Source organism: Harmonia axyridis, chromosome 2 (genome assembly GCF_914767665.1).
Source record: "Harmonia axyridis chromosome 2, icHarAxyr1.1, whole genome shotgun sequence".
NCBI lineage: Eukaryota > Metazoa > Arthropoda > Insecta > Coleoptera > Coccinellidae > Harmonia > Harmonia axyridis.
Window position 1 is genome coordinate 53,015,110 of NC_059502.1, and position 17,940 is coordinate 53,033,049.

The 17,940-nt window shown below is 35.9% G+C and overlaps 1 protein-coding gene across 7 annotated transcripts in view; it reads left to right on the top strand.

Annotated features, from left to right (window-relative positions):
• LOC123672302 (protein nervous wreck) overlaps positions 1–17,615 on the top strand; it is a 37,126-nt gene extending 19,511 nt beyond the window's left edge. For 4 of the 7 annotated variants that reach the window (XM_045606363.1, XM_045606364.1, XM_045606368.1 and 1 more), the window contains exons 8-14: positions 1,485–1,718; positions 9,094–9,229; positions 11,788–11,969; positions 13,063–13,338; positions 14,211–14,769; positions 14,831–14,865; positions 16,994–17,615. In XM_045606363.1, the coding sequence (XP_045462319.1) occupies positions 1,485–1,718; positions 9,094–9,229; positions 11,788–11,969; positions 13,063–13,338; positions 14,211–14,769; positions 14,831–14,865; positions 16,994–17,494 (1,923 nt within the window). In that variant the 3' untranslated portion in view covers positions 17,495–17,615. The remainder of the gene's footprint in view (positions 1–1,484; positions 1,719–9,093; positions 9,230–11,787; positions 11,970–13,062; positions 13,339–14,210; positions 14,770–14,830; positions 14,866–16,993) is intronic. The other 3 variants (XM_045606365.1, XM_045606367.1, XM_045606369.1) reach the window with 2 other exon arrangements.
• Positions 17,616–17,940: the final 325 nt, after the last annotated feature.

The following is a 17,940-nucleotide window of genomic DNA, read 5'->3' on the forward strand; positions in this document are numbered from 1 at the left end:
TCAATCGACGATTTCATGTACGTTGTAAAGGGTGTTTTTTTTTAGAGCTATAGAACTTTAAATTGCAATAAAACAACGATAGAATATTCGATTGACATAAATTTTATTTATCCGCAAGATAATCTTGTGGCATTACATTTTAAATATGATTTCTGGCATATGACCGCCACGGCTGGCTCGGATGTAGTACAATCTGGACGTCCAATTTTCGATGACCTTTTCCAACATTTGTGGCCGTATATCGGCAATAACACGCCGAATGTTGTCTTCCAAATGGTCAAGGGTTTGTGGCTTATCCGCATAGACCAATGACTTTACATAGCCCCACAGAAAGTAGTCTAGCGGTGTTAAATCACAAGATCTTGGAGGCCAATTCACAGGTCCAAAACGTGAAATTAGGCGGTCACCAAACGTGTCTTTCAATAAATCGATTGTGGCACGAGCTGTGTGACATGTTGCGCCGTCTTGTTGGAACCACAGCTCCTGGACATCATGGTTGTTCAATTCAGGAATGAAAAAGTTAGTAATCATGGCTCTGTACCGATCACCATTGACTGTAACGTTCTGGCCATCATCGTTTTTGAAGAAGTACGGATCAATGATTCCACCAGCCCATAAAACGCACCAAACAGTCAGTTTTTCCGAATGTAACGGTGTTTCGACATACAGTTGAGGATTAGCTTCACTCCAAATGCGGCAGTTTTGTTTGTTGACGTAGCCATTCAACCAGAAGTGGGCTTCATCGCTAAACAAAATTAAATGGACGTAGTGCGCGATACGTATTCCGCACAGAACCATTATTTTCGAAATAAAATCGCATTATTTGCAAGCGTTGTTCAGGCGTGAGTCTATTCATGATAAATTGCCAAACCAAACTGAGAATAAATCACTTCACAGCTGTTAAATCGGTCGCCATCTTGAACAGTAATGCCAACTTAAAGTTATATATGTCGAAAAAAAACACCCCATACTACCCCGCTTCTAAAATATCCTTGTGAAATTTTATGCGAATATTGAATTGAATTCCTTTAATTACTTCCATTGGCTGTGATAGTTGATCGTCTATAACTCTTTAATCAAGAACACTTTGATACTCTTGGATATAAAGATTGTAAGAAGTTGACACAATTATTTTACTAAATTTCTTGGATCGAAACCAATGAACTAATAGAAATTTATTTCAAAATATATCTTCTGTCAATGACATTTGCTATACCAACTTGAATTCAAATCAAAATATTACTGCTAGACTGCTTGAGCCATTTCCAAGTTAATTTCGATTTTCCACAGCCACCCTGGATGCCAATAATTCCTGAATGAACTATATTTCAGACGGTTCTACCCTCAACCTAACTAATGAAATTGAATCAATTATACTGACGATCGAAAGGAGGTTTCTGACAGTCTTTAGAGCTTTTTGGGAATGTTTTATTCGCTTATACTTGCTCTGAGGACCTCAAAAAATTAACCAGATCGCATTTCAGGTAGATCCCCAAGATCAAAACGGCCCAGACCTGGAGACCAAGATAGAGGAGATGAAGCAACAAATTCGAAAGTGCGAGACTTCGAAAATGAAAGCGGAAGCAAGAATAGAGTGTTTGCGTGCGGGGGGCGTAAATGTCGACGAGTGGATCCAGGAGGCGGAGATGCTCAATGTCCAGGACATCCAGAGGTCGACGAGTTCCTTATCGGTGAGAACTGATGCTTCGGGGATGGCGGTAAGCTAAGGCTAGCGATTTGTACCGGGTAATTCATGTTTTCTGTTAAGAGTCATCGCGTCATTGAATCATACGTTTATTTAGCTACATACAGGTTCTGAAAATACATTTGAAAATATAAGATAGGGGAGAGTCGGGTACCCCGGGACATCGGGTATCGCGGGACATTCAAATTTTTTTACGTTCTTAGGTCCTATAGTACAATCTGTGCTTGGCGGGATGTAAGTTTACTATTGAAAAACAAGTCTCAGACAGTTGGTGTAGCTGGGGCAAGCGAGTGTGACGTTAACAATATTTTTACATTTTCCCCGCAATTTTGATCGTTCAGTGTAAACTTTTGGTGTGTGTTAGGAGCTGGTCAGGTAAGCTAATGTGTTTCTACCTTATGGAGATTATAATTTAGGGATTCTAAAATCGATTTGTATTTAAAATCCGCCAAAAAATCGAGTGGTTAGAAGTCGTCACTGCCCTAACGATTTTTTGCATTTCGGGTAACCTGGGACATATTGAATTCGGGTACCTTGGGACAATTTAAATAATGTTTAGTTTTGTATTTTTTTTACAGAATACCAAAATTCAAGGGCAGGACGACTGATCGTGGTTCCTGGACTGAAGAAAACCTCATTCGGGCTATAAAATATGTAACAGAAGAGCACCACGCGATAAGAGATGCAGCTAAAAGGTTTGATGTATCAAAATCTACCTTACACAGACGAGTTACAGCTATAAACAATGGTTTGGAAATACATTCAAAACCTAAAATTGGAAGGTATGATGCCACGTTTCCTTTGAAATATGAAAACCTTCTTGTTGAACATGTCAAAGATATGGATAATAGATTGACCTATTCCGGGCTGTAGCAAGAGAAGATTGGACAAGAGAAGAAGGAAAGCCCAAAGGAGTGAAATTCTTACATCTACCCCTTACAAAAATTCTTTAGAAGAGAAACAGGTGCGATCTAAAGAAGCCGAAATTAAAAAAGTATCAAAAAAAGTAAAATTCGATGGAATTACAGCTAAAAATAAAACAACAAAAATGATGAATAAAAGCACAACACTGAATAAAGAAAATGATATGAACAACAATAATGATAGTTCAAATAAAGATTATTCTTGCTTAATTTGCCAGGAAAATTTTGAAGAAGATTGGATACAATGTCAGAAATGTAAAGAATGGGCACATGAAGACTGCGCAGACCTCGATTTGAAGTCATCTTTTTATACATGCGACTTTTGTAAAGATTATCCCAGTTGAATTGCTTCTTTCAATAAAGTTATTTGATACATTTTCTTCTTTGATTACCTGTCCCATGCTACCCTCCACAATTAAGAGTCTCAAAAAATGTAGAGTTTTGTTATGCATTGAAAACTGGATTGGAGTCATTTCTTAAAAATTATTTCATTTAAAATATTGATTCTCCTTTTCTTGGGATGATCTAGTTATGCCAATTTTCATTTTTTTATATGTACTTTTCCTCAAAAAAATTAAAAAGCTTAGGTGTCCCGTACTACCCGACTTTCCCCTATTCAACGTTATTCCAGAAAACCATAAAGTCCCATGGTCCATAAAGCAGTCAAAATATATGCGTGATACTATATCGAATAAACGACTGTTCTCTTTCAATGTCGAAGTGGGGATGGTGACAGTTGCGGCTTGAATATTAGTCGCTCTCCTACCTTGGGATGGGTTACGTAATTTTATTCCATTTTATATACGATCAATGATACAAATAATTCCTTCTGAGAGAACTTGGATTCTTAGTGAGATGTCTTTTTTAAAGTGGAAAACAAAAAAATTCAAAAAATTCAAATAATGAAATGGTACTTTGTTAGTCAAGCAATTGGAGAGACAATAATTTCATTGATTGTTTCCTTTAAAGATAGGCCGATACCCTCAAGTTACGCCATTCCTAAAATAATTAAAAAATGTGGGTTTTCACGAACATGCAATAAGTACAGGATACATAAACCACCAAAAACCGTTAATGAATATCGTCTAAAAAAAAGGGATGTGTGTACCGTCTTCGAGTGAAGAAATTGCTGAACCAGTCGATATGAGCGATAGAACTGTTTGGAATACATATTTTGAAAATGTTAGGTTCAAACTAATCAAGAAATTTTTTATGAGGACTAAATAAAACGAATGGAATTCTGTGAAACCATGATGGAAGAACAGAATGAAAATAGTTAATTTCTGAGCAATATCTCATTCACGAGTCATCGTTTTCCTTGAATAGAAAAAAACCCATTAGGAGTAAGATATTGTTCTAAGAAGGATAAGCATTTCTGTGCGTAACCAGTATCCTCAAAAACATAATGTTTGGATAGGAATACTGGGGAATTACATCAAATTTCCGTTTTTAATCCAAGGTCACATAAACCCTGCTTAACATCTAGAGCTTTTAGATAATAACTTTATCCCGACACTTCGGCAGCTATCAGCTAATTTCAATAATGTCCGGCTTCAACAGGATGGCTGTCCAAGTCACAACGCAAGACAAGTCACATAATATCTTAAAAGGACTTTTTCGCAGCGTGTCATTTCTACCTACGAATGGGGATATCTATCTGAAAAATTCAGTTTATGTGCAAAAACTTGATAGTGAGACGAATATTAATGAATTAAGTTCCAAAATAATCCAATTTTTTTCCAGAGCATCAAATATGCTGAAACCGCTCAAGTTGCTTGAGCTTGACTTGAAATCAACTCAAGTTTAAGTCAAGTTGTAGTTTTTCAATGTTAAGTCCAGTACTTAATAAATAAACACTTGACTTGGCATTGAAAAACTACTACTTGACTTGAACTTGAGTTGATTTCAAGTCAAGCTCAAGCTACTCGAGCTTTAGCTTGGGCCAAATAGCTTGAATATCAAGCCAAGCCGTGAATCCCTAGATTTGAGATTATTTCTTCATGATAAATTCGGCCACTATTTAGCTCAACGAGGTAGATTATTTGAACATTTAATTCAAATTTGTTGATATTCGATTTAGTATTTTTGAGAATTTGTTTACGTTTCATTTTCAACTCAGTTATGGAGAAATAGAAACTTCTTCCAGAGGAAATGATTGTCATTCATTGTTGTGAATAAGTTACTCGTTTTCAATGGATTGAAATTATCTTAACTCATTTTACGGTTAGAGAGTGCCTAATATTCAAGCCGCAGGGCTAGCGCAGGCCACAATTGTCACCATCCCCACTTCGACATTGAAAGAGAACGTTTATTCGATATCGTATCGTATCACGCAGATGTTTTGATTGTTACACTGTTCCACTGGATTGAAAGTGTTTTCAGGAATAACGTTGAATTTCCTATTTTTCCAAATAAATTTCCCAAACCTGTATATTACTTTTCACTATGTACTCACTAGTAACTACCAATGTATTTTGGCGAATATCGTTACTTCAATTTTGTTATTTCATTAATCTTCTGGCTAGGACCGCCCTGAGATAATATTTACGTGCGAGCTATTGTTTTTGCGTCCGTGCTCCACTTGTCTAACTTTGCGAGGATGTTTTCCAGTCGGGAGAAAACTACCAAGTAATCTCCGGTCAGTTTCGAAAAAATGCTTAAGCGATTACTGGGATGACTTCCTTCTTTTAGTTTTCTCAACTCGAACTCAATAAAAACACTTAACTGGTAATAAATGATGATTAAGATTAAGAAGGCCAGAACGAAGCGTGCGTCGAACAAAATATGAAATAAAAAGAGAAAATAAAAATAACGTGATTTAAACTTTGATATTCAACTCAGAAACATATAAAAATAGAAAGAACATTCAAAAGTCAGAAACGCTCCAAGGTGAGGTATTTCTTCGCACTAATTACATGCAACTAAATGACTTTTTGTCAGGATTAAAAAAAAAATTTCTATTTACTCTTTCATTTGAATATTTTGTCCGATCCCAAGAAAAAGTTGGTTACATATTTACCTTTTGAGAAAGGATAGAAACAAGAAACTGATGTATGTTATTTTTAGGCCAAATTCCATTAAGTTTTATTGAGTAATTCACAACCTTACAAATTTCCAAAAAAAAAGTTGTGGGTACTCAACTTCCATAATTTCTTTTATTGTCTGATGATAAATAGAGATTTAAAACTGGAGTTAGGATTCTCACAAAAAACCTTGGTAGTGAATACATATTGAAAAGTAATATGCAGTGTCTGAACTATAATCAACTACCGAATAGTAATGACTTGAACAAATTCATTATACGGTTTGACTCTTTGACTTCTACATATATTTTAACAGTAGATTCCTGAGATCAAAAGAAACACTTCTTCACGTTACCATTTTTTTCGATTCGGCTCTGTTGAAAGTATATTCTGTTAAAAATCCATAAAAAATTATTTTCCAGTAACATCTCTCAAATAGTTCTATCAAAGGATATGATCTTATACTGATATGATGAATCTTCTCTCAACACAAAATTCTATCCAAATCTTCCAGTTTCTTCATTATGATCACTATATTCCATAAAAATGCCATGAATTCAAAGAATCCAACTCTTATAAGTTATTTGAACGTTCACTAAAGAATATTTGACCATTTTGAAAAATGAAAGTATTCCACATATTTCCTCGTTTTAATTTGGAGTGATTTGTTCAAAAAAAAAACTGTGAAATTCAAAAAAACTGGGTACTTCAGTTAAATACAACTCCGTTTTTCTAATATAGTAGCTCATATTAAAATGCTATATTATCTTATGGTCAGGGCCGGCGTTAGGGGTGAAAAGTGAAGCGACTGTTTCTGGCGTCTCTATTCGAGGGGCGGCAATTTATCCCAGTTTGTAGCCGCCTTTTCATATTTCTGAAAAAATATAGTGTTGATTCTTAAAAACAACATGAGGTTGGTCCGCTCCGCTGCGTTTATCAATATTACCTGCAATAAAAATCTCCAAGCTAAGAGATAAATAACACATGGCAACCCAACCAATATAAGTAGCCAGGCCTATTACCCTAATTGAAAGAGGGATGTAATGTATTTCACAAAAACGAAAAGCAACACTTTCCTTCGCTTTCGAATTATGTGGAAGTTGTTTACACATTCAACATATGGAAAATTCCTACGATTTTGCATTCGAAACTAGTTACTGTTAAACGCCAAATTTTTTCAGCGCAACACATGTTTTTAACCTCATTTAGTTTTCGAAGCTTTGCATGCCCTACCGCCCTTTGTATCTTGTATTGTGATAGGTAATCTTTCATCTATCGTACGCTGTCTTGTGAACGTGGGAATCAGATATATTACTTAAGCATTGTTCATCGGCGTCAAAGAAATCCAGGAATAAATCAAGATACCTAAATCGTAAGTAGCTGTTTTATTCAATTGAAAAAACCCGGTATAATAGTATATTAAAAAATTCCAAAGTTCTTCATTCACTAGAATTCAAGTTTTTATCGGAAGTAGAATGTTATGTATTAATTATCATCGGAGCAGGTGATGTTTTCCGGTTGGTGGGGGGGTTATGAAGGAGGTTATGTTGTTATAGACACTTTTTCAGCAGGGGCGCAAAAAATTCTTTGCTTCAGGCGCCAAAATTGCTCGCGCCGTTCCTGCTTATGTTAGCAAGTTTCCAGAGTGTTACAGCTCATTATGAAAATTTAAAATTGTTATATCTCTTCTTCTTCATCTGGGCTGAATCGGAGTATGGTAAAGGAAAAAAGTAATTATTTTGACCTCATCTACTGTTGAGATATATGTACAAGTAAAAGACTTACTCTGTAAGGTTGAAGCCAACATTTCAGATCAGTTTTACATCTAAATTTAAATTGAGGTTTTTGATAAATTTGATGGTTTCTGAACAAGAAATTGTAAAGAAGTTCCTATCGACCCCTCAATGAAATGTAAATATTTTAGGCAGAATCTTACCCTTGATTGGGATAAGATTTTTGGAAACAAAAACATCGAAACATAAAGTGTCAAGATTTTTCTGAAATGTTGACGCAGTTCGCAAACAATGGCTCATTTCGTCTACAGTTGGCACCCTTTCATATTGTTATCAGCACTTATTATACTAATTATATATTTTATGCTTTTCTATTATAAAATACTTGATAATTTTCGTTTGTTACAAAAAAAAACAGATCTGTGGTTCAATTTATGTTTGGTGGGTATAATAAATTATGGTGAACAGATAAAACTAATGCATTTTTGATCCTTTCAATAATACATTAAAATATCTTGGAATGATAAGACATCAATGTTACATTATTTGTTAGATTTTTTTTATTGACGAAGGTAAAATGATCTAAAACCGGGTTGAAGCAAATGCTTCAATAGTTACAGTTACCTAGTGTGAAATTAATGTTATTCCTATACGAGAACTAGTTTTTAAAAATGAGAAAGGCTCTACTTTTTTCTGAAGATGAAGAGAATTCTACTGGAATTCTGTCCAACAATAATTTAGAGCTGAAATTTTATGGGATTAGATAATGAAAAATTAATTGAATTTTTTGTGAAACAAAATTTCTCGGATCATTTGAAGAAAAAAATCCTTTAACATGAGCCCGAAAATATTTTTTCTTCAAGATACATGTGTTAAAGTTCGAATTTTTCTCATAGCAGCTTCCCTTTACAAGATATTCATCTTAAATTTGGCATAGACATATTCCAACTTGAAATTTGCATCATATCGTGCCCGCTTCTTTCGTCCAGAACTTTTAGTAGATCAATGGTAGTTTAGAAAGATGTAAAAAAAAACTTTGGTCCAGTATTACACTTTTTGGTTTCTTGTAGTTTTGTCACTAATTTGGGAAAAAAAATTTAAACTTTTCTCTAATAATCCTCAGGAAAATCCAAATTGTGATAAAAATGATGAATAAATTGATTTTAAGTTTTGGTACTTATTTACCCAAACTGTAGCGAAGTTTAAAAAAGATTCGATATACTGGTATAATCCTCACAAAAAAGTAGGACTACAAGAAACACTCTGTATCTCGAAAACAAATCGTTTGCGTAACCATGTTTATATGACTTTTTTTTCTGAAATAATCCAAATAATCTATCATTTTCCTTTGTTCCGCCAATATAGGAATACCCCTTATTACTTTATCAAGAGTAAACAATAGATTAAAAATGCATCTAGTAGAATATACAATTATAATCACACGAGGGCAATCGAAGGGTTTAACAACACGAAAAAATACATACTTAAAATATGTGGTACAAGCTTTGAATACATATGCTCAAATTTACAGTAGAAAATTAATATCCATCTGGGAAGTCCTGCTAAAAGCCTGTGAACTATATCTAATAACAGTGTGCATATTTGATTTTCGATAATTCGAAGGAGATAATAATTGAATGTGGACTATTAAAGGCCTTATTTTGAGCCATCAGCCTGAAATGGAGTAAAATATTCCACTCTTTTTTCAGGATCATCCCAGCTCCGATTCCTTTTATGATAGCGATTTCGCGGAAACTGAAGCACCAGCTCCTGGCCCTATCTCGAAAGTTATGGTCGAACATGCCGATAGTGAAGACAGCCAAGCAGAAACGGCCGAAGTAGACGGTGAGTACGTAGAGGATACATCTTTACATCTTCCTCGCCACTTCTCTTTCATATATTTGTTCAACACATATGCCTTTTAGAGTTCCGAGTATATCAGCACCTAGAAGAATGAAAAGTTAATCGATATGAAATCAGCGTGTACTTGGGTTCATAGCTACATTTTTCTGAAGACACATTCAAATAAGTTATATTGAAAGTATAAATTGTAAAGGTCAATTGAGTCTACTAGATGAAGACTAATATAAATATCGAAATTATGGAATCATTGTGCCAAAACCTTTTCTATTTCATATATAACATACTTTTTGTCTAGAAATACAATTCCATTTGACAAAATATTAAAACCAATCAGTAGAAGAATAAATTATCCAACGCTATACAAATGAGTAAACGGTTAATGATTTGAGAAACTGAATTAACATGAAGACAGTTTTAGAAATAGTGTATTTTTCAATACAATTTTTTTTTTGATTTTTCCTGGTGAATGTCTTATAGTTACATAATGAATTTTCAAACTTACAACTTGTATATTCATTTCACTAGCTTGCAGTTGAGGACACCGTGGGTTAACTAAAAAAATGTTTCTCTGATCTCTGGTAGGACGGATTTCCAAATATAGCAATCTGAACAGGTAGTAATATTTTTTGTCTGTTACTCTCCTGTGAAATGGATACACAAATCGACATCTATACCTAATTGAAATAATAATTGTAATCTTAATATTATTAATTATATTTTATTAATTTTATTTTATTAAATCATTTATTATCAATTAATTGATTAATTAATCATTATTATTAATAATTTATTTTATTTTATTTATTTATTAATTATAATTAATCTTATCTTCTGATTAATGTTGATTCTAATCAACATGTCAATTGGATTTGTATTTTCAGGCAAACAAACATATCAATAGTTAAGATTTTGGCACAATAATGGTATTTATTTAATCAGTATTTTTATTATATTGAACGGTTAATAAATGAATGTTCAATTACTTCTTCATCAGAATGAAAGGTGAAGCCAGCATACCACTTTTTTATCGATTAAGCAGAATCTGAATACCACTTATCAAGCATTGCTTTGCTTGTTCAGTATTTTTTCACATTTTTCGAACAACAACAAATGAAGCATCACTTAACCTTCAATATCTCATCCAGACTCTATATTGCCAAACTTTGACACGCATCTTTTGAAGCTTGGTACTAACGAAATAAAGTGGTTGAGCACTGGCATTGACTTTTTATTCGCCTTGTAATGGGTGTTTTTTTTAAAGCTTTAGAACTCTAAATAATAAAACAAAACAGAAATATTATTGGAATAATTATTCTTATTCTTATTATAATTTGGTAGATAATTTCATGGCATTTATTTTTCACGTATATCCGCCACGGCTACGAGTTACATCGTCCATTCGACCAGTCCTATTTTTCACTACTTTTCCCAATAAATCTGATAGTATGGCGTCTATGGTGACTTGAATATTGGCAACCAATGCTTCACGAGTTGCTGATTTGTCAGCATAAACCAATGACTGAAAATAGCCCTAAAAAAAGTAATCGAAAGGCGTTAACAAAAGCCAGTTAACAGGACCACTTTTGGAAATAAAGTTGTCACCAAATTAATTTTGCAATGAATTGATGGTCAAGCGCTCTGTATGGCAAGTTACATCGTCTCAGCTGATTCATATTTGGAAACAAAAAATCAGTCATCATGGTTTGATAGCGTTTACCATTCACCGTAGCCACAGCTCCTCATGTATAAAGAAATAAGGACTGGTTATACCGTCAGCGTGTGAATCGCACCAAACAGTCAATTTGGTTGTAATGGTGATTCGTTAATGTCTTGAGGATTCTCTTTGCTCCATAAACCATAATTTTGCTTATTGACGAAGACGAAGCCAATTAACCAGAAATAAGCTTCATAATTAAACACAATTCTTCGGTAAAAAATGCTCATCTTCAGCCATTTACAAATTAGCCCAATCAACAAAAATTCGACGTAAACGATGATGATTTGGCTTTAATTCTTATACATTTCGGGGTTTCTTCAACACTTTGCGTCACAGCAGCAACATTCTCTTCGATGAGCACATTTCTTTGTTTGTTGATAGTTTGAATCGAGAGGAGTGCAATAAATGCACCAATTGCTTGATACCTAGGGCGACTATGTTGATCGTAAAATGGACAAAGTCATGTATGTACATCGCGAACAGATTTATTTTCCAGAGTAAATTTCCACGATTTGGAAGTTCTGTTCTGGATGAAGGATTCATGAAGAATTGCCAAACCATATTGAACAGAAATGTCAACACAGTTTGGCATTCTCAACTGTAAAACCATATATAACAACCATCAAAACATCTAATGCTGCTAAAATACACCCGTTACTTTTGGTGTCGCCAATTTCAGTTGCATTGTTTATTAAGGCAATTTGATCGTTCCCTTGAAATATGATAGCGCCAAACACATCAATAATCATGTTTAATCATTATTAGAGATATCGGACCGAAAAATAATTTGAAATTTGATTCGGCAATAAATTTCTATTTACAGCCATGCTGGAGACTGAGAGACAACGCATAGAACAGTTGACAGCTGGATGGGATGACCCTACTCAAGTAGATTGGGGAACAGAAGACGCGGCAGTCGTAGAAGAAAATGATTCTGATGTCCAGAGAGATAGCATCGTCTCAAGCGGCTCGTTACTGAAATGCACAGCCCTGTATTCGTACACGGTATGAATTTATTGTTCATATTATAATTGTGTTTATATGCAGAAATATTCTATTTTTCCTTCATCACATCTTTTTTTTAGGCATATTTTATATATTTACTAGTAGATCCAAAAGAGGTTGTCATAACAGATATTCGTCTTTCTCCTCACTACACACTATTTGAGATTGACGATTTCGCTCAAGCTTGAACATTTGCTCATTTTTATTCTTTAAGTCTATGGATATTACATTTGTGAAAAATTGTTTTACAAAAGTTTTGTATGTTTTGCCATAGAATAGGAATTTGCAATAAAAAACAGAGGTTCCCAACTGAAATTCCGAAGTTGACCTCCGCAACTAATTAAATGTTGGGCGAGACTTTCTGGGGACAAATATCGTAGGTGCGCCCTCTCTCGAAAGATTACGGTGTCTCATCCCGAGATCGCTGGTGTTCTCTTCAGTTAGGCCATTAAGCGATCTCTGCCTAAGACACCCTCTCACACCATCGTGGAGAGGTGAATCTGCTCCAACGCGGTGGCTCCCTTAAACCCGCCAGGCCGCATTAAAGTGTAGCACGACGCTCACAACGCCAACTCTCGGGCGGACAGACAAATGGAAAAATTTCTGATTTAGGTGAAATTCCCTTCAAAATCACCAACCTTATATTTGAAAAATTTTCCGTTAGATGTTTGCTTATCTATATTTTTGACTGACTCAACTAAAAAAATTACCTGTTATTCATATACATATAAACTTCGAGGTGAACATGGATCGAAAAGAGCGTACACTATTTTGGCGAGAGTATTTTGATTTCACGTATACGGAGTAATCCAGTGTCGAGCTATTACATTAGTATACATCAACACTTCACTCAATAACTAATAAGTCCCGGACCTAACCAGAAAAAACACATTTGTTCTTCGAAAATTCAAATTTATTCATCAACAGAGTAACCTTAAAGAGTGATACATGTACTCCAACGGATCTCTATTTCTAATTTTTGATTTTCTTTTGTAATTTTTCGATGTTTTCAAAGAATTCAACGAATATCACGAAAATTGTTTTTGCCGACTTTGTTTTACATATCTATTATGATAGACATCTTGTGTTGCAGGCTCAGAATCCCGATGAACTAACGATAATCGAAAATGAACAACTAGAAGTGGTTGGAGAAGGAGATGGTGATGGATGGTTGAAAGCAAGAAATTACAGGGGTGAAGAGGGCTATGTGCCCCACAACTATTTGGATGTTGAGCGCGAACAGCTTGCGTCAAATCCGGGGCTGGTAAATCAGATATCTTTCTCTTCGGTTGATTACACGATAGATCAGGAAGAAGAGATGACGGTACAATCAGGAACAACAACGAATCAATCTCCAGAACAAATATCAGTAAGTGAAGTTATTCTTGAAATGAGACCACTTAAAATTTATATTACTTGTGGGTTTTGGTCCTTATATTGCGACTAACTAGTAGTTCACGGTCAAGGACAAATAAGGGAAATAAAAGAACGGTATAGAAACACTTATTCAATTTATTTCCAACCGACTAAAAGAGTTTGAAGAAGGTGATATTTAGATCTTATCGATTTTGAGGGTCGATCGCAGGTACTTTTTCGCCAGTCTCGGGAACATATGTGAAAATCTTAACTCTTCTCGTTGTCGGTGCAAGTGTTGCACATATGTTGTAGTCGTAGACTGGACTGAACTCGATTTTGAATTATTCGCCCTGATTGTCGAGTTTTATGGGCATTCAGGCCGTTTTCCATTCGACCGTTAACAAATCCTTTCTACGGATCTCTTAGGGGTGTGGCTTTGATCATTCCAAGTTTTTACACTGAGTTCTTTTGTTTTTAGCATTATGGTTCGAATATTTTCGAGGGAATCGATTCCCTACATACTGTATTCGACGTTTGATAGAACTCTGACGTACCTGCTTGATTTGTGAAGTATGGCTGTAAGCTTCCCACGAGCCACGAGTCCACGAGCAAGTTCAATGTCTAACAGACCTCTACTTTCTTCACTCATAGGCAGAGTTGTCTTCTCGATGCTGCTTGTTTGCTTTTGTCATCAGAGTTCTTATTTTGCGTTGCCGGGATTTAAGGAAGCTCATGAAATAATCTTTCGCCATTTTATGATAAAGTCAAAATATTCACTCTTCACTGTTGGAGTAGTAAAGCTACTCCAAAACCTCCTCCAATCAGTCGGGATAAATGACAAAATTCAAAAGAAAAAAGAATACAAAAAAATGAAAATTTTCACAGGTGATCTCAATCCCGGCCGCCGACATCACTCCCACGCAACCAATGACCCAACGCCAGGACACTCTGCCACCGACTTATTGCATAGCACTCTACGACTACGACGGCGAAGGAAGCGAAGAACTGACGTTCGAGGAGGGTCAGATCATCAGGGTCCTGTCCAAATGCGCGCACAGCGTGGACGACGGTTGGTGGCAGGGAGAGCTCGAGGGCAAAATAGGCAACTTCCCTTCCCTGGTGGTGGAGGAGTGCGACGAGTTCGGAGAACCGATGTCGAACGAACTGGACCAATCGCCGCCCCCTTCGGCGCCCCCGGTGTTCACGCCGCCCGGCGCCCCTTCGGGCGATTTCCAAGAGTATTTTTCGGACCAGCCGGAGCTGCCGCCCCCCGCAGAGCAACCGCCCCCGCCGCCTCCGATCATAGAGGAAGAGATGGATTTCGTCCCAGCAATATCTCCGAAATCGCCGAAGAGTAGCAACGGCAAGTTCGCGATCGAACTGTCGAGGAATCAACAGGAGCAATACGGCACGCAGTTCGACGAGAAAGGAAGTAACGTACCTTGTGAGTGTTAACTTGAATGCGACATAGAGTAACTTAATCGTAATCGTTGTCACTTTCGCAGCAATCGAAATTCCTAGTGTGGCGGTTGAGGAAGAGGTGAGTTATATGAATTTTTTTCGGTTTCGAATACAGGGAATCTGACGTTTTTTGAATAATTTCTACTCGAATATTTTCTCAAGGAATTGAATGTTTGCATTTATATGCCATTTGTGATAATCGACTTCGAGCATGAAAACACTTCTATCTAATTCCAGTTTTCAAATCTGATGTTATACGTAACTCATTCTTTTGAATTTTTTCTTCCTTTTCTTTTTCCTTTTACTTCTTCTTTTTTTTTGCTTTTACTTGTACTTTTGATTTTACTTACATTTCTAATTCTACTTTTACTTTGAGTTTCTTTTTGCCTTATTTCCCTTTCCTTTAGTTTCATTTCCCTTTTCGTTTTCCTTCATTTTTCTTTCCTTTGTCTTAAATTTCCGTTTCCTTTCACTTTTCTATTTCCTTTTATTTTTCTTTTTCCTATCCCTTTCCTTTTTTTTTACCATTTCAATTCCACTTTTTCTTTTCCCTTCATTTTTATTTATTTTCCTTTATTCATTATGTTTCACTTCTCCATTTTCTTTTACTTTTTCTATTTCTTTCCTTTGTCCTACGTTCCATAGGCGTGCAACATCGTTGCAACTTTTATAACATAATTATCAGGGTTTTACAGCCTTTTTTCAATGACTTTCACATTTACTTTCTTTTCCTTCGCTTTAACTTTTCTTTTCCCTTTATCCCTCCTTCTCCTTTTGCTTCCCCTTTTATTTTAAATTTCACTTTTCCATTCCCTTCCACTTATATATTTCTTTTTTTCTCTTCTTTACTTTTACTGTTACTTTTACTTTCAACCCAGTTTTTCAATGATATTTACTTTCACTCTTCTGTATTTCTCTACTTTTCTTTCCTCTCCCTTTTACTTGCATTTTCCATTTCACTTTTTCATTCCTTTTCACTACAACTTTTCTCTATACTTTCACTTTTCCTTTGCATTTCCTTCCATTTTCCTTTTACTTTTCATTTAATTCTTCTTTGCGTTTTTTCGTTTTCTGTTCCCTTTCACTTTTGCTATCACTTTCACTTGTATTCCTCTTTCACTTCTTTTTTTCTTTCCTTTTGCATTTTTTTTTCATTTTCTTTTCTTTTCCATTTTCTTCTCTTTTCCTATCCTTTTTTTCTCTTCTTCCTTTCAATTTTACTTCTCATTTCCACTTTTTCATTCCCTTTTATTTTTCCATTTCCTTTCACCTTTCTACCTCCTTTATCTTTTATTTCTTTTTGTTTACTTAACATTTTTCTTTCTTTTCCTTCACTCTACTTATCCCTTTCTCTCGCCTTCTCTCCCTGCTTTTCCTTTTCTTTCACTTTCACTTTCCTTTTCACTTTTCATTACCTTTCACCTTGGCTTTTCCTTTTTCTTTCGTTTTCCTTTCCATTCCCTTCTACTTTTACCTTCTTTTTTATTTTTTATTCACTTTTACTCTCACTTTTACATACATCATCTAAATATTCTAAATGCTCGCTCGACCGAAAATATTCCTATTGTGAAGTATTGAAGACGCGCACAATACTTCGGCCTCTCTTACGTCCCGCTATGGTCTTATTTCGCATCTGGATTTGCATTTCCGTCCATAAGAGATTCATTTGACACAATAGCTAAGGCCAGCTGACTATGGAATGCAAAGTACATATGCCGATGAACAACAACGTTCGGATGACGATGTGCTCATCAAATTTTCTTCAGCGTCAAAGCACATTTTTCACTCGGTGACTACTTAAACAAGCAAAATTGTCGGATATGAGGCAGTAAACTCCCCATGTAACTGCTGAGAAACCACTTCATCCTCAAAAAATTACTGTATAGTATGCAATTAGGTCTGGTGGAGAAGTGGATAATCCTTAGACAATTGACGATCTGTAATCCAACATCCGTTATTGGTGAGATATGTGCTGAAATGTGCCGGCCAGTCATTGGAAATTACCTCACAGTGATTGAGTTTTAGGCAAGATGCTGTTCGACACATAATGGCAGTATTATATTGAAAAAAATTGACCGCTATTCTAAATGAAAGGGTGTTTAATTTACGTTTACTTTCGGAACAACAAAATGGATAACCCTTTATGAGCGAAATATAGATTATGTCTGTTCATTATATTTAAAGTTCAAATGAATTCTAATTGACAGGAATCCCGGGAAATGAACCACGACGACAAATTCTCATCCGGAGGTGACTTCGGTCTGGGCGTGGCTCAAATAGTGATCACGGCTGCTACACCGATGATAGAGGAGGCCGAGTCGGCATTTCCACAACCGGAAGAAGAAACCCATAACGTAATAGAAGAAGAAGAAGAAGTCGAGAAAGAAGAAGAGAAGGAACCCGAAGAGGAATGTCCCCTGGAGCCAGAGGAAGAGGAGAGATCGCACCCTCCCAAGCAGAGTCGGATGGACTCCATGGACGACATAGACGACACACCGGCCGATTCGGCCCCTTTCGCAATAAGCAGCAGCACAGGCAGTGACGGCGAAACCACAGGGCCGAGCACGGCAGAGAACTCCATCAGTCACGTGCCGCCTCCTACCGACGCGGAGCCGAAACAGGTGGTGGGAGGCAGGGCGAGCATCCCCGACGAGCTGGAACCTCACCAATTAGCACGACTTCAAGACCTGAAGGAGTCCAACGCGTAGATAATCTCAGATATTAAGTTGATTTTTTCTTACACCGATAATGGCACATGTCGGAATTATATTTTTCCTAATTCAGCGGTTTCCTTTCTGTGCAAACTGGAATAAAGAGAGTATTACTGTTCATAGCGTTATTGTTATAATGGCTAGTGTTGAATGTAGACCTTTTCGGAGACACATCATTTCAATGAGAAAAATGAGGTGAATAAGGCAGGGCAGGCAGAAAAGTAATTTTCATGAAAAAGGTTCTATTAAAAAAGAAAGGGGATTCCACTTTTTTCAAATATCACCATTGAAAGAAGTTTTTCAATAGAAATGGTACAATTTTAAATGGTTATAATGGCAATACTGTGTACTATTTTTTAACATTTCTCATGTCATTTGTGTCCAATAAGTAATGCCCAATGATCTAAAAATGAGTAGATAGCGTATAGATAGAGAGGAATCGA